This window comes from Xenopus laevis, chromosome 1S, assembly GCF_017654675.1.
Source record: "Xenopus laevis strain J_2021 chromosome 1S, Xenopus_laevis_v10.1, whole genome shotgun sequence".
Lineage (NCBI taxonomy): Eukaryota > Metazoa > Chordata > Amphibia > Anura > Pipidae > Xenopus > Xenopus laevis.
The window spans coordinates 95,172,329-95,199,831 of NC_054372.1; the positions used below are offsets into that span (position 1 = coordinate 95,172,329).

Below are 27,503 nucleotides of genomic sequence, written 5' to 3' on the forward strand. Positions count from 1 at the left end.
TTTTTTTCCGTCTAGGAATTTGGAGGAAACTTTAATGCAATATTTATACCTCCGTATTTAATTTGCACTTTATTTTTTTTAAGACATTTTCTACTTTTTCTATTGTCTATTTTAGCGAGTTGTGTGTAGCTACATAAAAAAAGAAAACTTGTGAGGCGGATTTTTTGAGGAGCTAAAGTCTTAAGTAGAAAGGACAGAATGGCCGGAGTCAACTCCCTGGAAGCAGTGAAGAAGAAGATCCAAGCACTACAGCAACAGGCCGACGATGCTGAAGAAAGAGCGCAGCTGCTACAGAGGGAGTTGGACAGTGAACGAGAGATGCGTGAGAAAGTGAGGCGCAGCTACTACAGACAATACGGCCTTATTTCCTGTCCTCTCTTTCTCTCCTCTTCTGCTCTGAGCACAATCTTCCATTCTCCAAGTTATTCTCTGTGCGGTCCTCCTTCTGTACCTGAATCTCTGGCTCCCCTTAGCTCTGCATAAAATAGCTTGTCCATGACCTCTATGCTCTGTTTCTTCTTTATTCTCAGTCTGCATTAACAAACTGTTCATATATTCATGAGTCTGATAACTGGCAAAAACCAGCAACCCTGTTTAGTGCCCTGAATATGTATGATGTTTCAGAATGATCAACTTAACCACACATTCCCAGGATCATACTCTTTTATTTGGGTTTAGATTACTACCAAGGCTTTTTACTTTGTCCTTGGCTTTCAGGGAGAGTGTACAGCTAAAGAGGGTGTAAAACCCTTATTAAGGTGGTTAATAATTAAAGGCGGTGTCCATCCAAAAATCATTTTTTTTGCAGAGTGACCGGTAATACTATATAATTTTAAGCATCTTTCCAGTATAGATTCGTTGAAAAATTCCAGTGGTTGTTTGTAAATGTAATTGATATTGAAAGCAGTATCTGTATTCGTGTTCTCTGGTTCTTACTCAGAACAAGGCAGAAGTCCCCCACCAACTGGCTTCAGAAGTCTAGTTTCAGTAGTCAGAATCATTAGAGATTATAAAAAAGACAGAAGCTGTTACATATAACAACTAACTTTTAACACCATAGACCATCTGTATTCAATTCATAATGGAAAGTTGTTCAAAATGACATTTACTTTCATTATATAAAAACTGTTGGGTGTATCTGATCCCATTTATAGCATACAGACTTTTTTTATTGTTTGCATGAAAAAAGTTTCACAGTTAAGTTTGTTCTTTTAACAGAACACTCAATATATTAGATAATGAGCTGCCACATTGCTCAGCCACGCAACTAAGATATTGTCCTGCAGGAAAAATCCCTTCAAGTAGTCACTAGTAAATGATGCTTGGTTGGATTCCCTTGAGAAGCAATATGGCAGGCCCCACCAGGTATGGACTGAGAATTATAATAAGCCCTGGCATCTCAGCCCACACAGAGGCCCGAACAGCCTCCACCAGCCCACTAAATAGTTACTTTCTATGGCACCTTATAGCAGACCCTCTGGCATTTGCTAGAACTGACAGATTGCCAGTCTGGGCTTGGGCCCCACCATTGTTAAACACAGATATTTTTTGCACACACATAAATAGGGTGGTTTAAAAATCTGCGTCCACACTAGAAACTTTGTTGCTAATGTTTATAGGAACTATTACAAAATATCACAGTGGTTGCTCTGCTTACAACAGCTGTGGTTTTGAACAAGTAGTGCTACAATATATAGATTGCAAAACTGCAAACCTTTTGTGGTAAGCCTTTGGTGAAAAATCACAGCTATAAATTGTGTTGTAAGCTCCCTATTTGTTATCTGAACAGCCAAATAAGCTTTCCTTGAAGTGTATAGCAACTACTGTATATCACCAGCAAAGAAACTTAGCTGCAGTAAGTGTATGGTTTACATTTGGCACTGTTCTTCATATTTAACTGTGCAGTGATCTTATGCCATCCAGTTTACCCAGGATTGCCCCCCCCCTTTTACACCATGTAGCCCAGTCTTTACAAAAATGTCCAAAAGTGCACTGGTTTCTTATAAGAAATAAAAGTAACACATAAGTGGTAACTTTTTAGATTTTTTTATATGAAAATGAGCCCCTTATTTAGTTCTATTGTTTGGGCATGGCCTTCACAGATGGATTGGAGATGGTCTGCAAAGACATTTGGGAGGTCTAAGTAATATCCAAGACACTCCTGTTATTTGTTTAGTTATTGAAAATGTAAGTACAAGTGCATTTTATACGGTCCGTATTGTAGCTCAGTGGCATTGCTATATTTCAGCCATCCTATCTGCAAAGATTTTGCATGTTCTCCTTGTGTTTTTGTGGGTTTCCTCCAGGTTTTCTGGTTTCCTCTCAAACTGCAAAAAAATTTATGAAGGTTAATTGACTCCTGATAAAAATTGACCATAGTGTGCCTGTGCATGAACCATTAGTTCCACCGAGGGTGGGGAATTGGCATATTATCTAAAGTGCTGTGAAATTGTTGATACTATCTACATAAAGGATAATAATAACAGTGATGAGGAATGAATGGAGATCAGTGTCAGTGTTGTCAGAATCTGCTGATTCTTACCATTAATTTGCTGTATAAAAAATACTTAGGGATGTCTTACACAAGGCAGCTGCACCTACTGTAATTTTTCAGCTAGTCTAAGCTCATCATATGTATGTAAAAGTGTCCTAGAAATCTGCCAATTGGAATGTTTGAGAGGTTTTCAAAGGCACTCCAGGTCCACATATTCCCCTGGCTTTGTCCTCTCTTTATACTTGCAGTATGGCTGACTTGATCTCTGGGTAGTCCTTGTCAGGGTGGAGTGTTGATTTTAAAGCAGAAGATGAAAGAACTAGTTGTTTTTTCTAGGAGACAAGAGCCCCTCTGTGGCTTAGACTGAAGCTTAGCGTACGTGAAATCTGTCTGCTGCAGCCTGCATACCTGTACTAACATATTATAGAGAACATCTGTAATTTATTTTCCATCCTCTCTGATCAGCTGTAGGTCTTGTTAAACTCAATATTATTAGATTTGGGCTCTGTTAATAGGTGTGCTGAGTGCGTGCAAAGAATTAGACCTCTTTATGAAAGTTGCCTGATACTAAAATGTTTGCTTTGGGCCCTCTTGTACATTTAGATTTTAAGTAATAATATTTTCACTACCCATGCAGCACAGAGCATGCTTATCCTGGCAAACATCAAAGCACTGGCTTTCCTGCTGTGGGGACATATTTCTGTACATGAATCATCCAATGAAATCACACAAACATCTTACAGTCATCACAGAGCCTCTTTGCCTATTTCTTACTGGATGATTCAGTCTTGTGAATAGAGGGCCAATGCAACCTTAGATTCTCCTTAGAGCATAGATAGGTGTGGCATGCTGATAAAGAAAAATAATGGTTGTGTATATACTGTGGATCAGAGTTTTACTAAATTCTAGACGAGGGAGTGATCTGGTCTCAATCCTTTGGAGAATATAGGTGATGTCTCCTGCGTGTCTTGATCATGGCACATAGTTATACACATTGCATACACTTATACACGGAGCTTCTATAGTTTTGTTTTTTTTTTAACCGCTAGTGCCCAGATAATACCTTTCTACAGCTCCTTGGGGTGGCAGATGTAAAATATTCTCTCTCGATATATAGAGAGAGAGAGATCTGTATTTCTGTCTACTCTTTTATTGTGTGAAGCTAAGTTGGATCTGTCCCAACAGGTAGCCAATAGGCATGGGCGAATTTGACCAGTTTCGTTTCGCCAAAAATTCGCCACTGGTGAAATGTCGCCAAAGCCCATTAAAGTCTATGGGCGTCAAAAAAATTGTTGCGCGACAACGCACACCACCATACAAGTCTATGGGCGAAACAAGGCGAAAAAATTCGCCCATCCCTAGTAGCCAATATAAGCTTTGCTCTGATCATGTGATCATATGGCAGTGGCTTGATTGATGAGATCAGGTGGGTAAATTAAACCATTCTGCTAATAATTGTGTCTTTGCTCACTACATGTTGCAAGAACAAGACCTATTGCCATATTGCAGACTCCATTGCTTGTAACTGGCCCTAAATTCAACTAGTGGCAGTATATTGGTCTTCTAATAATATATGTATACAGTGGAACCTCAATTTTACATCCCCTGATTTTAAGTTTTCCCTTATTTTACATTTTTGTTTTGTGGTCCCACCTATATATTATACATAATACATTTCCCTGATTTTACATTTCCCTGGATTTTACACCATTTGTTTATGTTCCCCTGAAAAACATAAAATGGGGGCTCTACTGTATATATACAGTTCCTATAGATAGAGGAACTTGAGATATGTTTTGTTACTACTGTGTATAAATATTTGGGGAAATGTGGTTTTATTTATTATTGAGGTATTTACTGCAAATATAGCAGGGTACATAAGGGATTCAAAAGGCCATGTTAAATTGCCCTCATCCAGAATATCTTTTACTGTCACACACATCTGCAAATACAGAACAAATATAATAAAACTTTAATCTCATAAGGGATACGACATGGAAAAGAGGTAGCAGCACTCCCATCATAGAATAAAACCGCCTTTATTTCAGAATTACATCTGCCAGATGTAATTCTGAAATAAAGGCGGTTTTATTCTATGATGGGAGTGCTGCTACCTCTTTTCCATGTCGTTTGAAAGAATGTGAAGGTGAACACATTAATTGGCGTGCACCCCTTGAAGTAAGCCTGTTTAAATCTAATGCTGGATGTCTATCTACATCTCATAAGGGATACCACAGTATTCTAACTTTTAACCTGTTAAGAACCAAAGTAGGCAAGCAATAAATCTGTTCATCTGAACGTAGCCCATGAGAGACTATGCAAGCAAAATATAGATTGGTACTCCTAGTATTTTATCTCTTTATATGAGCTGCTGCTATATGGTCCACCTGTGCCTCAAAATACAACAAGGAACACAGTGCTACCCAGGAATAGGCAAAAGTGCTATTATATGACTAGCCAGGAAAACCTTTAAAAAAAAAAAACACAGTTCTGTTGCCTTACTTATTAAGGCAATTGAAACAAGCTCATACTTGCTTGGTAGACCTACCTCTGTATTATAGTAGTGAGGTGGTCTTTATTGCTGATTATGATGATTTGATGTTGCAAGCATTTTGTTAGTGTTACAGAGAGGATCTGATCAGAGATGTTCACAATAAGTTTTAATAGATTTGTGATTTATACTTTAGTTAGTGGTCCACAGTGACTATTTTTGAAAGTGACAGAAAAACGTTAGCATTGAAAGATCAGTTAGTTATGTCTTATCTTTTCTTCAGAACCAAATGTACTGATTTATATTTTAGACATCTTTGCCCTTGTCTTTAAGTGCCTCTTGCCCATACAATTTTACAGTACAGTGTTGGTTGCAATGTAATGTTAGGAGATGTACCAACTGCTTATTGATTTAGCAGACAGTACATGTTTGAATGGCTTTAATTGTTGAGTAAAATAAGAGACACTCCCATGCTTGAGAGTAGCTCAGTTCATGGAAATGCTACCTGCTGTTCTCAGTGCAAACTTCATGACATTTGTTACATTACCCCATGGAAAACCTGGGCCATTATGTTTTACTGAACACTTTGGAAACAAAGTGAATGGATGTTTTCTCTGTATTATTATGACTTGACCCAAGTCCCTTCAGTAAGAGAATGAAAGCATGCAGACATATTGGCATGAAAATCAAGTATGTATTATAGATTATTTGTGTTCTCACATAGTATTGTTTAAACAATTTTGTGCTGTAATTAAACTCCATAATTGTTAAAAAAAAAAAAAAAAAAGCCATCTGTGTAGTGCTGAGCTTGCACAGATTGTTTTCCCATGACATTGTGGTGGGAAAAGATCTTTTAGGAGTAGACACATAATTGGCAGCGGGGACCCTTGGGAGCAATGCACTAAGCATTTCCTCTAGAGATGTTATTCTGTCCTATATACATGCAAAGATCATTGTGCCTACATTGCTCAACCCCAACTCTCCAAATGAGGAATAGCTTGTCTGATATGGATAAAATCATCACAAGGAGGAGGGCTTTGAAGATCCTGGTACAGACATAGACCAATAGTTTGCCGATTTTTATGTTGACCTGTGTTTTTTGTTTCTGGCTTTGGCTATCAGTAACAGACTTCAGGCTTAAGAATAGGTGTGATGTTGTCCAGTTGTTTATAGAAATTAGCCTTTCACTCCATGATGTCAAACTTATGGTCTCCTCCAGGCCCGGATTTGTGGAAAGGCCACCTGGGCCTAGGGCGGCAGGATTTTAGGGGGGCGGCATGCTGCCCAACCACACCCACATTGGTTCAAAAAGACTGAGGATGTGCTGGAGATACAATAATTTTTTAAATTTCCCATGCACCAATCCCCATTGCTCCAATCCAAATGATGACAATTTGCACGAATAAAGGGGAGGGGACAGGGGCGACGAACTGCAGTGGGCCTAGGGGCGCCCATTCTGTAAATCCGGCCCTGGTCTCCTCCAGCTGTGAACTACATATCTCCACTTCATCCAGTAACAGCTGTAGATATTTATAGTGCAGCTAATGTACTTGAAAAACTGGGGATTCTAAAGTTGGCTCAACGGTAGCTATTTCTTACACTGAAGGCATGAAAAGTTATGTAAAATATTCTTTTCTGTCCCTGACGTGGGTGTGCAGCACAGTACAATGCATAAGTGTAACAGCAACAGAGGCCTGGTCCATGTAAGCAAAGGCGTGGTCTTTAAAGCCTTGCCAGACTTTATCTCATGCTAAAGACTGAGGTTTTTCTTGGAAGGAACTTTAGTTTAATTGTGGAAAAGCTGGGGTAGCAAGTTTAGGAAGGAGCTGATTCAGGCAGAATTATAAAAGGTGAATACGTGTGGTTTAGCTTTGCAAGAAAAAGGGGGGAATTTGCAGGGCATTGATCTATCTGCATTGCTTCGATTTTGAAAAACAAAAAAAGTCCTTGTACTTCTTTATCTGTCGTTTTCCATGCTGTGATTCTCACTGCTGCCCAGGAATTTTTGCCACTTCCAGTAAACTGCAGTGGGTGTAACTGTAAATTTCAGACATGAAATGTATAAAAATCCTTGAACAGTACTTTGGCATTTGCTCTACACTGTTAATACTTTCCTTCTTTCCTCTGTCTTTTATTAGGAACGTTAAAACATAAAATATAGGCTGATGGAAAATAATTTCTCTTGAAAGCTAAACTCTGTGTGTGCTTTTTTTGCCCTAGTTTGTTATTCTCCTCATCTATAGATATTTGTTTTACACTCTCGTGCATTACAGTGGGATCCTTTGTTCTTCCGTTTAGTGAGCTAGCTAAAAAAAGAGCAACAAACCTCAGGATATATGATTCTGTGGTCACTCCTTTCCTATCTTGCTAACGGTCAGCTGCAAACTGCCTTCCTTTGTTCTCTGTGCCTACAGTTTTGCCCAGAGCACAATTCTGGAATGTTCCTGAGCGATGTACACACACACGTTGTACATAAACTTTGTGGGAGGTCAGATTTAATAAAGATACCCCTTTCTCCACTCTTTTAAATCAAACTGACATTTTTCGGCAGTTAGATTTTTTTTCTATTTTTTTTGTATAGAAAGTATGGCCTTTCTGCAGGGTTTGTATGATTGTTAAAATCAAGTATAAAGTTTCTTTTTATAAAGTTCTGCAGAGCTAAAACCTGCAGATTCAGTTTGGGGGGAAATAGCCCATGTACAGTGCTATTGTATGTGTTGTTGGTAGGCAGCCTGAAAGCTGCATATTTTTGTACAATCGTTGGCATGATGGTTTTGCCAGTCTTTTGTTCAAATGAGTTCCTTGCGTTTCCTGACCTGTGCAGAATAAACAAAAGTAGTATATAATTTTTTATAAACTAAATAAATTCTTACATTAAAAAAATAATAGTGTATTGCTTAATCCATCAACAACAAAAAAAGTTTAAGGGCAAATGCCTTAGTTAATGAATGACTTTTGCCTGGAATCTCATTGTTTCGGCAACATACATTCTGAATGGATTATGCACAAAGTTAGCCCCATTTACTCATAATAAACAATTTCAGAATTCTAAATGCATTAACTAGTGATGTGTTGATGTCACTGTTGGTTTGCTGGTTATTAACCGGTAATAGCCACATTTAAACATGAGCTTATGCTTCATAAAGATCCTTAACAAATCCTACCATACTCGATTCTGAATGCCTCTATTTTGATCTTTATGTATTTAATTTAGTTTGCATCCTTGTCACTGTAAGATGCAGTCTAGATAGGAATGCTAATTTACTGTTTAGATATATAGTGATTTTAAGCCAGATACGGGTCAGAGAGGCCATTAGAAAGGCCCCTGAAATGGGCGATTATGCCAACAACACTAGGGGCCAAGGTGACTGCTTTTTATTGTCCCCTGCATGACCAGCTTTAGAAAGAGAGCAGATTGTTGATCAAATATGTTGAATGTGTTGTGGCATCCCCTTTGGCAAGGTTGTACCTTTTTTATTTGGTGTAGAGCTATGTTGTGTTGCCATTTTGTTCTGTGGAACAGGAAGCTTCTCATTTACAAATGAGAGGATCTCACCCCAAATAGGCCCACCTTGAGGAGGGCATTATTGGGTTGATCTGATCATTTGGCCCTCAGATCACAACAGCAGGGATACAGTCTGTCAGGGTGAAGACATAATCAGCAATGCAATAAGGCTGTTGCTTTAGGGAGATTTAAAAACCTGCTCTATCAATATTTGGTTGATTTTCAGCCAGATATCTGTCAGGTGGCTAGGCCTGTCAGAGGACCCCATACATGCTGGATAGATAGGCTGCCTGCTGCTTTTTTGTTAACAGCTGATATAGTTGATTCTGGGGACATGTAGGCATACACCACGTCCTAGTAATTTGAATGTACTGATATACAGTATTTTTAGAATTGTATTTCCCTGTGGAAGTTGCTGTAAATAAAGCAAGGATAAGTTTTTTGAGAGGGACTTCCATTCTATTGTCTATCTACATATGTTTTGCAGTGTCTATCTGCATATGTTTTGCAGTGTCTCTAGATTAGAACACATTTTTTAAACATTAGTAAAAAAAAATGGGGGGATGGATGTGTTTATGTATTTGTTTTGTAAATCATTACTCCTATTTTAAATATGGAGGCTGAAAAACCATTGCTTTAAGAAAAAAAAAATCTAATTTTGATCTAATGGTAATTTATAAATGACATCTTTAGGATATGCACTTGCTGAGCTCATGACTAAAAGGGGTCACCACATCTATGTTAATTTTTCTTTAATTATTTTAGTTTTATCACCAGGAGAAAAGTGCACATATATGTCTAAACCCCAAACTATATATAATGCTCTTTTTCTGAAATAATATCTTAAAATAAAGATGTGATCTATTTCAGAATTTGTATCGTCACCTTGTTGTGTTGTTATTCAGAAATACCATTTGTTACCTCTGCCAGCTGATAATTAACTGAACTCCAAAGGTCATTGTAATGCATTAGATGCTTTCTGCAAGCTGTCTACTGCTACCTGGATGCAGAGTGCTAGGTAAACTGTTTTCTTTGATGTATGGAGGTGGTATTGTTTCAGTAGTCAGAACCAGCAGTGCAAAGAATAGAGTTGGGCAGAGGAATAATATTTTCAGTAGCAAGTACATTTATAAATAGCCCTAAACCATTTTTATTGGGAACTTGATACTGGGTATATATCCCTTTAAAATATGGGTTAATTTGTAACATACGTATGGTTACAAAAAGTGCTCATTGTAAGTAGTACATTAATAGCACTTGTCTACACCAATATTTGGACAAAACAGACAGCTACATAGTTTCCTTTGTCTTTGCGTAATGCATAAGTGCTGAGTTGTTGATTCAGGTGCATATGCAGTAGAAAGGAGAAGCAGGGCAGAAATAAGCTCTCTATACATTGCAAGATCTACTCATTGGGGAAGTCGCCAATATTTGGAGCTTTAAAAAGAAAAAAAAAAGAAAAAAGATTTTACCAGTGTGTTGTTTCTAGCCTTGGAGTGACTGTGTTCTGTACATTCTGTATGTAATTGCATATGCTTTGTATTGCTGTAATAAGCTTCCATATATCAGATATTCATCCCAGAAAGCCTCACTCGCTTTGCACAGTGTTAGCTCAGCTTCCCGGTGTTAGCACAGATAGCATCCAGCCATTCTCACAGGCAGCTTCCTGCCGCCCTCACACCCTCTGGTGACTTGTTACCTTTTAAGGACTCGCCGTCACACACTGAGCGGCACACACTGAGCACAGAGGGTACAAAGGAAAAGGTGGAGTTCTAATGACTAACACACATTTCATACATTTTCATTTCCTCTGTTCCTTTTCAAAAGATGGTTGCTTTTGAATTATCCCTTTATTGGTACTGCCTACTTCTGTGAAGTCCTTCCCAACGTGTTTAACCAAAATATTGGCAATACCACCACCTCTGTACTATGAAGGTTTATGTGCCTAAAATACTTGTAGCCATTTTCTAAAGAAACTTTTATTTTAACAGCATTGTAAACTGGTCCCCTAAACAGTAAACTACAACTCCCATCATCCCCTATATGTTAAAAGTCGTACCTTTTACCAGCAGTTTTTTTTGTGTATGTTTTCCTGCAAAAGTAATATGATAATTGCTGCCAGACTTTACTGTGTGTTTCTTTTATTGCTGTGCAGGAAGTTCCTTAAACTGAACGACCATGATACATTAAAGGAAAAGCAAAAGATAGTTTATATCATATTAAGTGGCATATTAAAGAATCTTATCAAACTGGTCTATATATTTAAGTAAATCTTGCCCTTTTACATCTCTTGCCTTGAACCACCATTTTGTCATGGTCTGTGTGCTCCTTCAGAGATCACCTGACCAGAAATACTATGAGTTGTATAGAGTTTTTATAGAGACCTACGTTGTTTCGGGGGTATAGTTTTCCTTTAAGTTTGTGGCTAGATCCATTCAGATATCACTCTTCTTTCCTCAGATCAGGAAAAGTGATGTCACTGCCAGTGATTTAGCAGACAATTGCACAATTTACATCCAACCATGACATAATGAATTGGTGAAATGCCAGAGCCAGATTATGCAGTGACAGCAGATTGACAAACCTTATATTTTTTTACAACCAGTACTGTATTTAAACGGGAACTATCTCAAAAATGAAAATGTAATATTACTTCAGCATACATTTTTGTATTGTAAATACGATCAATTAAAAGTTCTGTACCGTTTCTGAAATAATCAAGTTTATCTTCACTATCCCTCTCTCAGCATCTGTTTCTCCTCATTCTGTCTTCTTGTAGCAGATGCGTGTCAGATGAATGATCCAATATATCTTATAGGGGGTTCCTTTTGCCTAGAAAATGTATTAGAGCTCACTCTATTAAAATCACAAGACATTATGTCTCTCTACATGCAGAATTTGTGCAAAAGGCAGTCATTTTGTTAGATTTTGTTTCTACTGGAATCAGTTATTTCAGTGAGCTCTAATCAGGGCCAGAACTATGGGTAGACCATTGTCAAAGGAAGAATAACGTCAAAAAATAATGCAGTGTTGCTCTGCACTGGTAAAACTGCTGTGTTTGCTTAAGAAACACTACTATTGTTTATATAAATAAGCTGCTGTGTAGCAATGGGGGCAGCCATTCAAAGGAGAAAAGGCTCAAGTTACACAGCAGATAGCAGATAAGCTCTGTCTGTCTAATGGTGTTATCTGTTATCGATTCGTTAACCTGTGCCATATAGCCGTTTTTCAATCTCCGCCATTGCTACACAGCAGCTTGTTTATACGAACTATAGTAGTGTTTCTGAAGCAAACACATCAGTTTTACCAGTGCAGGGCAACACTACATGATATTTTCATGACTTTAAAACACTTACATTTTTTGGTGTTACTGTTCCTTTAAATCTGCCCCTAAGTACTGTCAAAGAAAACCCAATGTGTAGACAATCGCACACTAGGCACAAAGGTGCAAATACTTCTATGAATAGTTTTAGATGCAGCACTATAACCTGAGCTGGCTATATAACCAGATTTAGTGGCCAGTGTGAACAATCTCGACCATAATGCCCACCCATGCTGGTTTATATGGTACATCAGGGAATTTCAGATTCAATAGACCATCCTGCAGTCCTTGTGAAATGCATTTAGTCTTTCCACATTTTCTCAGTGCCTTTTCTTGGTACATGAATTGGGGATAAAGTTTACCCATCCATGTGAAAGACAAAAATGAACAAATGTGGCCCACAGACTGACCAATCATATAGCTCTTAACGGTTATCTAAATGTAAAAATTAATGTAGCTATAAATACTGTATTTTATATACTGAACTTGCTGGACAAGCATTTTGATCACAGTAATGATCTAGACTAGTTGTGCATGGAGGGTCACCATCTTGGATTTTGTTAGGAGTGTTTTGACTTTTATATTCTGTACAGTATATTGTGACTCAGTCCCTAAGCTCTGGTAACTGACTGCAGCACAAAGCATGTGCTGTAAATCAATAGACAAGAAGATGGGGAACTACTGGAGGCACAATGGAGGTGCAACTTCCCTGGCCTGGAACAGAACCCAAAACATAATGTGCAGCATCTGTTTACTTGTTTACCTAGTTGTTTATTTCGCTTTCATTCGTCTTGAACTCTGCACATTTGGCCACCTTTATTGAAACATTATCAAGGCCCCTCAGATGATCATCATTGTATTGTGAAGGCCCCTGGGGTATTTGGTTACATGGCTGTAAAAAGTACTACATTACCTCTTATTTGGTAGGTGGCCACTATACATATTTTATATACACATATGTTCTAAGTTGGTACAACACACAATTGGGAAAAGTTTCTGGCAGCCTATAAGACCAACACCACATTAGTCATATATGCTTGCAATAGTGAGTTTTCTTATGATTCTGTGTGTTTTCCTTCAAAAATAAGGCATGTTTTCAGTGCCTGAGAGTTTACTTTTTTTCAATTGGATACAATGTTGTATGATTGAGAGTTCAGTTGTGCTTCAGCAAAACAGGTAGTATGGCAGCTCTTGCATAACACACACAACCTGAACAGAGGCAGGATAGGAATGCAAGTTAAAAAAGATTTAAGAAAAGGCTATATATCTCTATATGTAGGGTATGTCTTTAAAGGAATTGTTCAGTATAAAAACTGGGAAAATAGGTTGTGCAAAATAAAAAAAAATTCTAATGTAGTTAGTTAGCAAAAAATGTACACTACTTCCTGCTTTGTAGCTCTCTTGGTTTCCACTGATTGGTTACCAGTCAGTATGAATCATTGACTTGAGGGGGGGGCACATGGATCATAACCGTTTGCTTTTGAATCTGAGCTGCATGCTAAGGATCAATTGAAAATTCACTGAACAGTTATGTCCCATGTGGCACCCCTTAAAATCGCTGACTAACTCAGAGTTAGAGAGTTGAAAAGCAGGAACTAGTGTTCTGTTATGTTACACATCCACTCACTATATCCGTTATAGATTACATTTTTGGCTAACTCAATTAAAAACATTTTTTATTTTGCACAGCCTATGTATTTATCCACTTTTTATTTTTACACTGAACTGTTCCTTTAGCATAAAAAAATTGTATATGAGGGTGAAGACACGTGGCTATTTGTCACTGCGAGTCGACACAAATTTTAAGAAACTGTAATTGCAGCAACTTAGTGGCCATCGCTGCGACGAATGATGAGATGTTTGTGGTATGATGATCAGTCAATTTGTTTCAAGTCATGGCGTTGTGTCCTCGCCCTAAAGGTGAACTTCAATTAGGTTAGGAATATAAAATTCAGCTTAAATGGGTTCATTTAATACTTGTGCCTTTGTACTTATTTTTTAAAATACTCATTTTTCAGGCTGAAGGGGACGTAGCTGCACTAAACCGCCGTATCCAGCTTGTGGAAGAAGAGTTGGACAGAGCTCAGGAACGTCTTGCCACTGCATTACAGAAATTGGAAGAAGCAGAGAAAGCAGCTGATGAAAGCGAGAGGTAATAAAAATGGTGCCAAGTTCACATATTGCTACCTTCAACACTGAAAATAAATTTAAATGGAATATTGAGAAATAGCTGTGATTCACCTCTCTTTACTTTGATTGTAGTAAAAAAATAGGTTTTTTTTTGTTGTCCTGTTGCTGTTGTAATTTCAGATGGGACATTTTATTATTAGCATGAAATTGCCTCATGCACCGGTGGCAAAATGTAAAAAAATCTTTCAATTGCAGAAGATAGGAATCACGAGCGAAAATGCATCTTTTTAATGCAGTAATTCTTGTCTGGCCCATGGACAACATGAAAATACGCAGTCTGACATTTTCCTAAAGTGACCCTGTCTTGTACCCCTTAATGCTCATTCACATACCAATTGCTGCAGGGGATTTGAGTGCAGCCTGCGCCTTGTATTTTCCTCAAAATTTTCCTCTTTTTAGACCTGTGCTTAATCACTCGTAATAAGGGAGACAATAATTCCTGGGCTCAGCTGCATCCTTACCCTGCTGGTGCTCACAAATTAGGGGAGTCACTGTATTTATAAATGGTAATTATTTTCACATAACTATGAATAGAGATGTTTCTTCAGAGCATTATCTACATGTTTATATTAATAGCTTCAATCAGGGCCGGGCCAAGCTGACAAGGCAACCTGGCCAGCCACCTCACTCCCCACGTGTGCAAACATGCGCCGTGACATCACATGCAGGGGGGGTAGGCAGAAGACCCTTAAACTGGTACCTGCCAAGCGCCCCCCCTCTCGTTGCACCTTAGGCAGGTGTCTCTTTTGCCCGGCCCTGGCTGCAATAATGCTTTAAGGAATAGTAACATCAAAAAAGTGTTTTAAAGTAATAATGATATAATGCAGTGCTGCCCTGCACTGGTAAAACTGCTGTGTTTGCTTCAGAAACACTACTATTGTTAATAAATAAGTTGCTGTGTTGCAATGGGAGCAGCCATTCAAAGGAGAAAAGGCTCAGGTTACACAGCAGATATGCTATATGGTGTTATCTGTTATCCCCTATTTAGGGCTAGGCCACACGGGAAGATTTCAGGGAGATTAGTCGCCTGGCGACTAATCGCCGCATCTAATCTCCTTGAATGGCTTGCTGGTATCTTGCACCCGCTAGCACTAAAGTCGACTGCGCCTATTCACACGCGGCGATACGTTTTTCAAAGTCGCTCGAAATTGCCTTGTGCATTTGAACCACTTTAGAGGCAAAGAGCTACTAGTAAGGACTCTGGCTTACTGAGGTTTTGATTAGCAAAACTTTCTGTGATTCACTTTGCTCAGACAGCAATTGGAAGTTCTTCAAATAGCCTTTGACAGTTAGTTATAGCCTGAAATTGCTTTTGATCATTATTTTTTGATCAAATGTTGTCAGGCATTGATGTGGTTCAATTTCCATTAAAATGAGTGTGAAGTTCACTGAACCAAATTCTGTAGGTGAATGTTGTGCTAACTTTTTGATGTGCTTTTATGTGACAGTTGTTATTGATGGCATCTTAACAAGTGTCAAAGTGCCTCAGTTGCTGGAGCCTTTTTTGAGAGCTGTTAGTTGTTCAGTTACTGACCAGAGAAAACTCAGAAAAGCAGAGAAAACAGAATGGGTAGAAAAAATGTGGTTTGATGAGAAACAAAACATTATAGATGAATGAGTTTTGCACATGTAGGGTGTTGTGATAACATATAATCCCTGTAATAAAGGCGTTAAGCACTATTTCACAGTACTTGTCAATCTCCTGGCTGTGATGATAATAAAACTGCCTCTAATATGTAGGACTTGTATATAAAGCAAGTGCAAAGTGCAATTTTTTTAGGGATGCACCGAACCCCCGAATCCTTCTAAAAAGATTCCGCCGAATACCGAACCGATTCCGAATCCTAATTTAGATATGCAAATTAGGGGTGGGAAGGGAAAACATTTTTTACTTCCATGTTTTGGGACAAAAAGTCACGCGATTTCCCTCCCTGCCCCTAATTTGCAATCCAAATTTGGGTTCGGCTGGGCAGAAGGATTCGCCGGAATCCGGATCCTGCTGAAAAAGGCCGAATCCCGAACCGAATCCTGGATTCGGTGCATCCCTAAATTTTTTGGAATTAAATCACCATGTTTTTTACCCACATATCGGCATTTTCCCCAGTTTTGTCCTAACACTGTCAGCCATTACTTGAAAGCCAATTATGAATGCAAATTGCAGGGCACAGTTTCAGTGTTTGTATGGTGTCCTATTCAGCTCGTCAGTGTTCATGGTGTCAGTATCAGCAGTAGCGCCTGGTTCACTTTGTGCAAATCAGTTAAGTCATGGACACCTTATAGAGATGGTTCCAGGGGTTCCCCAGAGTCCATATTCTTAAGTGCATATAAGTCATCAAAACAGGCCGAGTGGGAACAGTGGCACTCACCACAACTTACATGTATGCAAGTATCTTCATGAACAGCTTCAATAAGTGGTCCAATTTGCATCCATTGTAGTGCAGTCTCTGGGTAACTATTATAATTTGTTTAAAAAGGAGGCCTAAAATACCAGTGCAGTAGTCTTCTTAAAACACTTTCTCTGTATATCTAGGGAAATAACGTAGCACAGGAAGGTGATGCATATCTCCTTAGTGTCATATACCTGCCTTGGGTAACATGAATAAGAATTCTTTGCATGCATTCTGCCATGTATCATATATCCTGTCTGTGGACAGATCACCTTGCCGAACACAAACAAGCACACCCTTTTTCAACTGGCTAAGCATTCACATTTTATTACTGTAATGTGGGGAAGGATTACAAAGTCTGGCTTTCTGGAAAAGCTGCAATGATCAATGATTTGTCCAAAGTTCCTTTAGGCTACTGGCAAACAAGGAGAATTGTCCCCTGCTACCTCTGCTCTCAATTGTTCAAAAAAAGTTTCCCCCTTGTCCAACCTTCTGGCCACCACAACAGTAAAACACATTATTCACGGTGATCTGGCTTAATCATGGGAAATTGCCTTGTTTCCCATATGTGTTTTACCAACAGTGATGTGATGGTTAGGCAAGGGGGCTTTTTCAGGATATTTGTTGCAGGAAGTAGCAACAAATATAACGAAGTAGTGTGTATAACTATACACACACAATTTATTTTGGGCAAAATATATGTCATCTAACGCTCGTCTATTCCTATCCATAAGTATAGCAAAGCTAACATTGTAATTTCTGTATCCTGTAGAGGTATGAAGGTAATTGAGAACCGGGCAATGAAGGATGAGGAGAAGATGGATGTTCAAGAAATGCAACTGAAAGAAGCTAAACACATTGCAGAGGAAGCAGATCGGAAATATGAAGAGGTAAGCATATGAAAAGGTTGGTGACTATTAACTAGGGATGCACTGAATCCACTATTTTGGAATTCAGCTGAATCCTAAATCCTTCATGAAAGATTTGGCCGAATGCTGAATCAAACACTGATTTGCACAGTTTAAAGATGTTTAACTTGCTTGTTTGTGTGACAAAAAGTCATGTAATTTTAATTGTTCGGTTTGGAGAGGCATTTTGTTTCAGCCGAATTGAAATCCTGCTGAAAAAGGCAGAATCCCAAACTGAACCTTGGATTTTGTGCATCCCTATTATTAACCACTTTGGTATTGCGTAATAAATGCATTACTATTATCCCAAATAGTCAGGTGACTATAAAGGCATAAGCCATCTGTAAATTAGTTCTCACTTATCCCCTTACACTATGGTGGTTCTGGAATCCATTTTAAAGGAGATCTAAACCCTAGAAATGTATATGGCTAGAAATGCTATATGTTGTATACTGAACTTTTTGCACCAGCCTAAAGTTTCAGCTTCTCAATAGCAGCAATGATCCAGGACAACAAACTTGTCACAGGGGGTCACCATCTTGGAAAGTGTCTGCGACACTCACATGATCAGTGGGCTCTGAGCAGCTGTTGAGAAGCTAAGCATAGGGGTTGTCACAAATTATCAAGCAGAAAATGAGGTTTGTAATATAAACTGATGCTACAGGACTGGTTATTACATTCTGATGCTAATTGCTGGTTTCTGAGCTGCCATGTAGTAATTATCTGTATTAATTACCAAGCAGCCTTATATTGTGACTTTATAATGTATGCATATATTTGAATCGGTCCCTAAGCTCAGTAAGTGACAGCACTGAGCATGTGCAGTGAATCAGCAGAAAAGAAGATGGGAAGCTACTGGGGTCATCTAGGGAGGCACAGATCTTCTAAAGGGCAGTGGTTGCCTTGGCTGGTACAGAAGCCTAAAATATAATGTACAACATTTCTAGCCTAATTCTTTAGTTAGGCTTCAATTTTCCTTTAAACTGAGATCTGTCTATTTTTTGTTCTGTTAGACCTAGCACCATACAGGATAAATTAAGGCTTCTGTATTTAAATTAAAAAGGTGCCAGTATCCCTTTAAACTTATAAGAAGGGTATATATAAAACATCCCTGCTGTTGGGTTTCTCAATTACTAACTTGTGCAGTGTGCATCCCCCATTGGTATCACTGTTCTTCGTATATTATTAATAGGATATTTGCTGAGTGTCCCCATACCAGCTGCTGTCAGTACAGTTTGGTTGCCTGCACAGAATTTCTACGTTGCTGTAATCCTCCTTTGTTTCTACTTCTAGGTTGCTCGGAAACTGGTTATTCTTGAGGGAGAACTTGAAAGAGCAGAGGAGCGTGCAGAGGTGTCCGAACTGTAAGAATACAAACTTGTGTTGTTTCTGCAAAGCAAGAATAAAAGTTAAAGAAACATTCATGTTAAAAGACTTTCAAAGATTTTGAAAGGATTACACATCATTAGAAAATGTATAGCAATTAAGACAAACGTTTTAATATACCTTCAAATATGCTATCATGCGGAAATATCTCTGGCTGAGAATCTTGAGTCCCCGGCTCACAGAGGTTAAATATTTGTGTATGCGTAAGACCTATTCTCCAGGCAAGCTGTAGATGTTTGATTAAACAAATGAGGATCACATTTTCTTCTGCTTTGCACTGTACACTTTTGGATGCAAATCATAATAAGTATCAGCAATAGAGACCTGTCCCCAGACCATTTCAAGGCACCCACTTGTTCCACTGCATTGAGTGAGTTGGTTCTTTAATAGATCAGGTGTTGGCTGTGACCTTTTATATTCCAGGAGGTCCTACATGACTGGTTGCTTTGTTTTTCTGACAGCTGCATATGACAGGGCTGCTTGTGAGTCTGTTTAAGGCAACATGCCAGAGTTGCTGAGAAGATCCTTCCAGAAGCATTTGCAAATTTGATGATTTTAGCTAGTCTGCTGTAAAGGGGGCGATATGTTTTGTGTAAAGTCCTCTGGTTTTAGATTATTTGTGACAGTGTCCAAGTTTGACATAAGCCCACAACTGCCAGACCCAAATGGGTATGCCCAAACTGCCAGCAGTCAGTGGTCTGTTTACACCTTCCAGGATGGTTGTGGGCAGATTGTATTTATTCAATATTTTGTCTGGCATGGTCAAATAATACTGGCATTGTAAACCAAGGTGCGTGCCCTGTCATTTTTGCTTTCATCAGATGACCCAGATATGTTTTAGTCAGAAGTGTCTATTCCTGATCTTATTGGATTGCATTTTTGTGGTTCTGACACAAAGGAAATGCTGATTGCTTATTGCCTTGCAATTTCAATCTGCCATAGGCCCATGTTATGGATTTAGGGTCTGAAAAGAACCCCTGCACAGAGCAACAGAACTCAAGACTGAAACCACTCCTGCTTCATTATTATACTGAAAATACACTGCCCTGTATTAGTAAGGGGATGTGCATTAATGAAATCAAATGAAATATAACACCCCCTTCCAATCCAAACCAGATTTGGAATGCACACCCAGAATGGCTATAGCAAAGCAATATATAATATTTATAAGGATACTTCAATAGCTGAGTGTACTCCTATGGCTTCAGGTTTCTTAATGATACACATTGATTTGATTAATCAAAATGAAAACGTAGTTGCTGATGAAATTTTGCTGACTTGCATGTCCTTAAATGTGAATGTGATACACATGGGCATTCTTGTTTGTTTTTTTGTTTTTTTTTTAAAAAGTCATCTATTTTATTACAGCAAATGTAGTGATTTGGAAGAAGAACTGAAAAATGTGACTAACAACTTAAAGTCCTTGGAGGCACAATCTGAGAAGGTAAGTCCCAGCAGGAATTTGAAAATCTGGTTTTAGTTTGCAGCTGTTGGGTGTCCTTACCAGACTTAAAGATAAGGAAAAAGCTCTAGATCTGTTTGTTGTGGTTGTGGGGCTCATTCTTGCACATCCAGTACTTATGAGCTCATTTCATATGCCCTAAGGCTGACTGCATGGCTTTATGTCTATAAAACAAGACCCAACTCATAAAGACCTAGCTTCAGAAAATAAACCGTGACATTATTATCCCATTTGTCTATTTTTTCTTATTGTAAAACATATCAATACTTTGTTCTAACTTTATAGCAGTAAAATTCTGATGCAGTCATCGTCATAATTTATAATCTCACTCATTAAGTCAGTGGTTCCTGCTATAACTTGGGCTTTCCTTCAAGCATTGTCGAATTACACCTCTGGTATTCCTGTTGTACAGGGAAAGGTAGCAGGATTGTGCCTGGACCATTGGAAATGCAACAGACAACATGTAACACAGAAATTGGCTAGGTTCCACTGGCATATGTGTGGTATAATGAGATTCAATTGCTCAAACAAGGCTCCAAGTCTGCCAGTTCAATTGAAAGTTACTGAAATGAGGGCAGTTCAATTGGGTGAATTGATTTTTATAATTTTCTTGTGCATCTTGAGACTCAGTACCTACCAAAAATAGGTACAAGTCATTCCCAACAAAGCAGAACTTTACCCCTGAAGTCTAGCACACCTGCAATAACTGCACCAGCTGAAGAGTAAGTGCTAGCTGATGCCAGAACAAAATTGATGATGATAATGATAGACAGTCATAAATTTATATACACAACTGCAAATTATTGTGCACATGTAGCTGGTTAATAGTTGAAAATAACAAGTCTCGTAGTACAGGTTGGTATAGTTGATTTGACATGCAGAAACTTTTTTAACAAATAGTCCCTAAAACGGTTAGTGTAGGTTTTATGTAAATTAATGGAATTAAAGGAATACTGTCATGGGAAAACGTGTTTTTTTCCAAAATGCATCAGTTAATAGTGCTGTTCCAGCAAACTTCTGCACTGAAATCCATTTTTTAAAAGAGCAAACCGATTTTTGTATATTTCATTTTGAAATTTCACATGTGGCTAGACATATTGTCAGTTTAAGCACTGCTTGTTTCTTCTAGTATTCTGAAAAAGAAGATAAATACGAAGAAGAAATAAAGATTTTAACAGACAAACTTAAAGAGGTAAGAATACAGCAAACAAGCTTACTTCACATTTTTAAAAAAGCTATGTATCGTAGTGGATCCATTCTGCCGGCATTTAAAATAGTTCCCACACACCTTAGGGGCAGGGCAGGATTTTTCACAAAAGCATGCCATGCCCTAATGTACACTTGTACTCTGCACTGCTCCAGTAGCTCCTACAACTAAACTTCTGCAAGAATAGCAGTGACCGGATTTGAAAGCAATAAAACTGAAGCTTACTATATAGGTATGCTTTCTATTGACATGAATGTTTTGGACCTAGAGTTTTTCTGGATACAGGGATTTTCTCTAATTTGGATAGCATACCTTAAAACTACTAAAAATATGTAACCATTACAAAAATTAAGATTCTTTTGCCACTAATATGGAATTTTGCAACATAGCTACCATCAAGTACAAGGTATTGTCTAATTATCACGTAGAAAAAACAAATCTGCTTTTTTTAATTAGAACAATGCCAATGCTTTCTCTGAGAGCTATCTTTATAATGTCATTTCGGTGTTATGTGTTTGCTTTTGAAATTCTCTCTATTGAGACCTTTTTTGCACACAGGTGGAATTTTTCATCCGTCCCCTACTTAAAGGGGAAGGAAATCTAGTTGGCGGCAAAAACCCTCCCCCCTCCCGTGTGTTGCCCACCCTCCCTCCTCCCCCCTGGCCTACCCGTCCCGCTGGGCAAATGCCCCTAACTTGTCCAGGGAGTTCACAGTCGACATCTTCTTCCACGCGATCTTCTTCCTGCTTTGAACGGCGCATGCACAGTAGGAGCATTTCGCCGGTACGAGCTACTGCGCATGTGCCAAAAGTACATCGTGACTTTTGGCGCATGCGCAGTAGATCCGTACCAGCGAAATGCTCCTACTGCGCATGCGCCAAAACGCCGTTCAAAGCAGGAAGAAGATCGCGTGGAAGAAGATGTCGTCTGTGAACTCCCTGGACTGGACCTGCGCAGAAGGGTAAGTAACAAGTTAGGGGCATTTTCCCAGCGGGACGGGTAGGCCAGGGGGGAGGAGGGAGGGTGGGCAACACACGGGAGGGGGGGAGGGTTTTTTTGCGCCAATTAGGTTTCCTTCCCCTTTAAATCAGCTGTACATTTTGAAAGAAGACGTGAGGTTAGAGACATAGAAGTATATTTATCAAAGAATGAAGTATGAGACTGCCACAGTCCTCTAGAGTGAAATTCCGCTACTCTCCATTCATTTCTATGGGATTTTCAAAGGCGTACTTATCAAAGGATGAACTTTCACTTTCACCCATTGATAAATACTCTTTTAAAAATCCCATAGAAATGACTGGAGAGTGGCAGAATTTCCCTCCAGAGGACTGTGGTGATCTCTAACTTCACTCTTTCATAAATATACCCCAAAGACTTTTTAGTGCAAACCCAGCAACCCCCCCCCCCCTACAGTTGCAGGCAGAAGAGTCACGTGCCTAGTTCTTGATTCCAGCTCTGCTCAAGAGAGAATGCTTCTACTCTACAACATTTCTGCTCAAAACAGTTCATCAAATGTTGTTAGCATTCGTTTAAAGCACATGGAGTATACCAGATGGTTACAAGGAACAAAAGAAATCAAGGGTCCTTATAAGAGATGATTTTAAAAAAGCATACATTGAAATAATGAACCCATTACATGAAAGAATCCTGGGTGCGCGTTTTCAAAAGGCCAGTTGTTAGAATAAGAGATTTACTACAACTATAAAACAATTAGAGGCAGATTTACCACTAGCCTGAAAATAAAAGGATAGTGATGAGAGAGGGTGTGAGCTTCCGCAGTCACTAGAAAGACAGACTGGGTGGGACAGGTATCTCATCTGTCATCAGATTTTGTGCCTTTGTAAACACTGCTAAACACCTTTTTTTTGTTTTCATAGGCTGAAACCCGGGCTGAATTTGCAGAAAGAACAGTGACCAAACTAGAAAAGGCAATTGATGACCTGGAAGGTAAGTAATGCAGATTACATTTTAGACTTTGTTTATTGAGCTGATTTTGAATGGATTTGAATTTAGAGAAGTAAGAAGATTTTTTTGTATTTGCAGTCTGTTGCTGAAAGGCAGTTGCTTATCCCCTGAGTCACTGGTTGTCAAGAAGTCGCAAGTTTAGTAACAGCTGTGCAGTCTTTGGTTGCAATTTGTAATTTCAAGTTTTAGGGGTTTAAGAATTTTAACCCAACCACCTTTCCTACAGACTGGCAACCCCTTTTAAGTGGCAATGTGACTCATAACTATATATAGTGACCTTTAATGAATTTTAGGTAGGGAAAAGCTAGGTGTGCTGTTTCATCAAAGCCATGTGAAACGGGAATCTTCCTCTAGCCCTAGTGTTGAGACCTGCCTTTTAATTGTGGGTAGGCTCGACTGCATTGGATCCCACTATTAAATGAATGCAAGGGCTCTATAATGAACTCTGCATAGAAATAATTTGAAGAGGGCAGGTTGCCACAAATGCACAAAATTAGGTCAAGATACATCAATTGTTATTTGATGCAGGTACCAGTGTTTGCTCTGGTGTTTACTATTGCAGGCATGGCTTATGCCTTCAGCTTGAGTGGGAATATTAAAATGCACACCAGGAAAAAAAGTTTTTGAAAATGTTAGCACTTTCAGGCAATGAATTAGGGTGGTGGCAGACAGGGAGATTAGTCGCCAGCAAAAAATCTTCTCTACTGCGGACGACTAATCTCCCCAAATGCCTCCCTGCCGGCAAGAATAAGAATCGCCAGCGGGATGGCATACAAATCACTTCGGGTTTTTGAAGTTTCCTCGTGAGGCGCCTTTGGAAATCTGAAGCGATTCGTATGCCATCACGCCGGCTGGATGACTAATCTCCCTGTGTGCTACCACCCTTAATGGTAAAACCTGATCTGTTGTGTTGTGCTTTTGGCCAGATTAGTATAATTTCAGCTAGCTTTAGGTTACTCTTACAACTCCCTCAATGGGGATCTCTGGGAAAAGGCTGATCACTTTCTGTTAATTGCCATACAATTTCGACATTACACACCGGCAATGGTAGCGATGTGATATCTCTATCTGCACAACATCAAGCTATCTGTACATAAGCTAATCATCTATGTTGTACTAGCCATTGTTGTGTTGAGAACTGAAAGAGTTGGTTTTAAGTAGCTAAGTGGGAGTAATTTTCTTATGCTCTTGTGTGATTAAATGCCTCTGTGCCTTCAGTGATATTCCAAACAGGAAGCTTATAAAAGACCATGGGAAATCTGTTGTTCTCAAAAAGCAGGGAGGTCAAAAAAATTAACTGCTTTCTTTTTAGAAATTCATACAAAATACCATTGCAGAGTGGTTGGGTACTTACATGCAAGGATACTATGTTTTAAATGCTCTATAGCAGTGATCCCCAACCAGTAGCTCGTGAGCAACATTTTGCTCTGCAATCTCTTGGATGTTGCTCTCAGGGTCCTCAAAGCAGGTGATTATTTTTGAATTCCAAGCTTGAAAGCAAGTTTTAATTGCATAAAAACTAAGTATAGTGCCAAGTAGAGCCTATTGTAGGCTGCCAGTTCACATAGGGACTGCCAAATAGCCAATTACAGTACTTATTTGGCAACGCAAGGGACTTTTCATGCTTGTGTTGCTCCCCAACTCTTTTTACATTTGAATGTGGCTCACGGTTTAAAAAAGTTGGGGACCCCTGCTCTATAGAATAAATAGCTGTCATATAAAATGAGAAATAAAGCCCCCCAGTAAGAAAATCCTCTAACTACTACCCTAGGTAGTCCCCCCTCCCTGCTTCCCCCCCCCATGCATGGTTACCCCTGAAATTGGCCTTTGGAGTATACTCACGTATCGATGCAGAGTAAGGCACAGAGGAGCTCATGGGCTTCACCTTCCAGATCTCCGGTCTTCTTCTGTAAGTGAACGCCGTATTGGCACATGTGCAGTTAGAGCAGTCTTCCTAGTTTGCTGAAACAGCACATGCGCCAAAAGTGTTGGAAATTGCAAAAGGGAAGGAAGAGGACCTGAGTTCCTGAAGATGGTGCCCATGAGCTCCGCTGCGCCTAATCTGCACGGATACGTGAGCAGACTCTTATGGGGCAATTTCAGGGGTAGCTAACTATGCGGGGGGGAAGCAGGGAGGAGGGACTACTTAGGGTAGTATGTAGGGGGTTTTCTTATTGGGGTTTATTTCTCCTTTAAGGATATCTAATCCTTGTTTTAGTTATTGTAAATTTTTGTATTTATTATATTTTCCTTCCTAATCAGAATTTCTTTCTCTTTTGCATGGCCTTCATTATGTTCTTCAACTTTTTTCTGCTTTCATCCTGTCCTTTCTGCTCCATTCCTGTTCTGTATGGTAGATGAGCTGTATACTCAGAAGCTCAAGTACAAAGCTATCAGCGAAGAGCTTGACCATGCACTCAATGACATGACCTCCTTGTAGGCCAACACCTGGCAACTGATTCAGTGCCACCTTTCCCTCTTCTAGACCGTCTCCAAGTGCCTTCTCTGTTCAGAATGGAATAAAACTCTACATGATCCTGCCTTCTTTTCTGCTTTCCTTTCTTAATGATATTATGTGTGAAATGTGTTTCTTGACCGCTCTGTTAAACTATGTGTGCGAGATGTGCTATCAGTGTTTGACTGAAAAAAATCATGCCTGATCTGACATTTATGAAACACTATACACTCTTTAGTTTATTTCTAGCTGCTTTGATTGAATTACTAACCTACTCTGTCTGATATATTTTAATATATAGCAAGGGTCATTTATGAAAGCACAACATTCCATCTCTTAGTGTAAAACTGTCCAGTGCATATACCTGTACCTGGTTCTCTGCCAGAATTTGTACATTTTCACATTAAAGTTGTTCAATGGATTTTAGTGCCTAGAAAACAAGACATATACTGTGTGTCATGATACTGATGTAAAAAAAGTGTTTTTGTGTAGTCCATATTTGAACATGATCTAATTTTTGCTTTGTGTTTTTTTTTTTTAATGTTAAAGTTCCAAAGTTTGCACCTACATTTTAATGCAAAACATTCTTAAAAACAAGTTTAAACTGGTAGTGGAACAGGGTAGCTTCTTGATCCAAGTTTGCTCCATGTAACCATACTTAATCTTAATCTTGAATTATCTGGGCCCTGGGCTGACACTTCTGAAAAGCATTATGCCAAATAAGCCATTGAATAAAATTGTTTTCTTTACACATTTCCCTTTATGCCATGTAAAATAGTCTGATATATCGTATTTTTTTTAAATCTTACAAAACGTAAGAATGCACATTCATATTATGACATACTGACAATCAAAAGCAATATCTACATAAGCACGCATTCTGTATTTGTTTTTAACATTCCTTTTTTTTTTTGTGAATTTTGCAGACAAGCTCGCAAGCGCCAAAGAAGAAAACTTGGGTATGCATCAAGTTCTGGATCGGACACTACAAGAACTAGGCAGTTTATAATGGAAAACAAGAAACCCTCCATATATCTAAACTATTCATTCCTTAAAGTTCTGCCTTCTCGCATATTTTTTCTTAACGTTCCGGGAGAAAAACAACAAATGCAAACCAAATATTTTATTTTTTAAGAGACCTTTTACAAGTATGAGCCTACAATCTCATTTACATTGGTGCATTGTACTTAATATCACTTTTTTTATACTAAGGACCCATCTACATTTTATTCTAGAATAGTCACATGTTGTACTGTGTTCCACCTTTCTTATGTTACTCTGTTACAAGACCACGTAAGTGTTGGTATGAAAATTTAGAGGATGGTAAGAATGTTACAGTCCCACCAATAAAAATCAAACATGGAAAGCTTGCAGTGTTGGCAGTTGTTAGAATATACTTAAATGTTGTTTTCAAGAAGAATGTCTGGCATCCTGCACCTTTGCTTGATTTAAAAGACAAGGCATCCCACTCCGACAATTCATTATGGAATAATCAATAAAGAATTGTTTCCAGTTTCTTTAAGTCTTCTGTTTGACAGCAAACATCTAATTGGTTACTAAGGGTTATTAGACCTGGAGTAACACTTTGCATTAGTTGTTACACTAGTGCAGCGCTGGCCATAGGTGGTGTGGCAAAGTCCAGGCAAACTGTATAAATTGTGTCCATACTCCATATTTGCTCTTTGCAGCAGTGCCCTCCATGTACTTGGAGGAGCTGTTGAGGTGTGCTGA

General features: G+C 38.8%; 1 protein-coding gene across 4 annotated transcripts in view; it reads left to right on the plus strand.

Moving 5' to 3' along the window:
• tpm4.S (tropomyosin 4 S homeolog) overlaps positions 1–27,287 on the plus strand; it is a 71,209-nt gene extending 43,922 nt beyond the window's left edge. Inside the window, exons 2-9 of one of the 4 annotated variants that reach the window (XM_018233150.2) lie at positions 116–330; positions 13,831–13,964; positions 17,162–17,279; positions 18,591–18,661; positions 20,052–20,127; positions 21,275–21,337; positions 23,230–23,299; positions 26,699–27,287. In XM_018233150.2, coding sequence (XP_018088639.1) covers positions 199–330; positions 13,831–13,964; positions 17,162–17,279; positions 18,591–18,661; positions 20,052–20,127; positions 21,275–21,337; positions 23,230–23,299; positions 26,699–26,781 — 747 coding nt within the window. In that variant the 5' untranslated portion in view covers positions 116–198 and the 3' untranslated portion in view covers positions 26,782–27,287. 4 annotated transcript variants of the gene reach the window in all.
• The last annotated feature ends 216 nt before the right edge of the window (positions 27,288–27,503 follow it).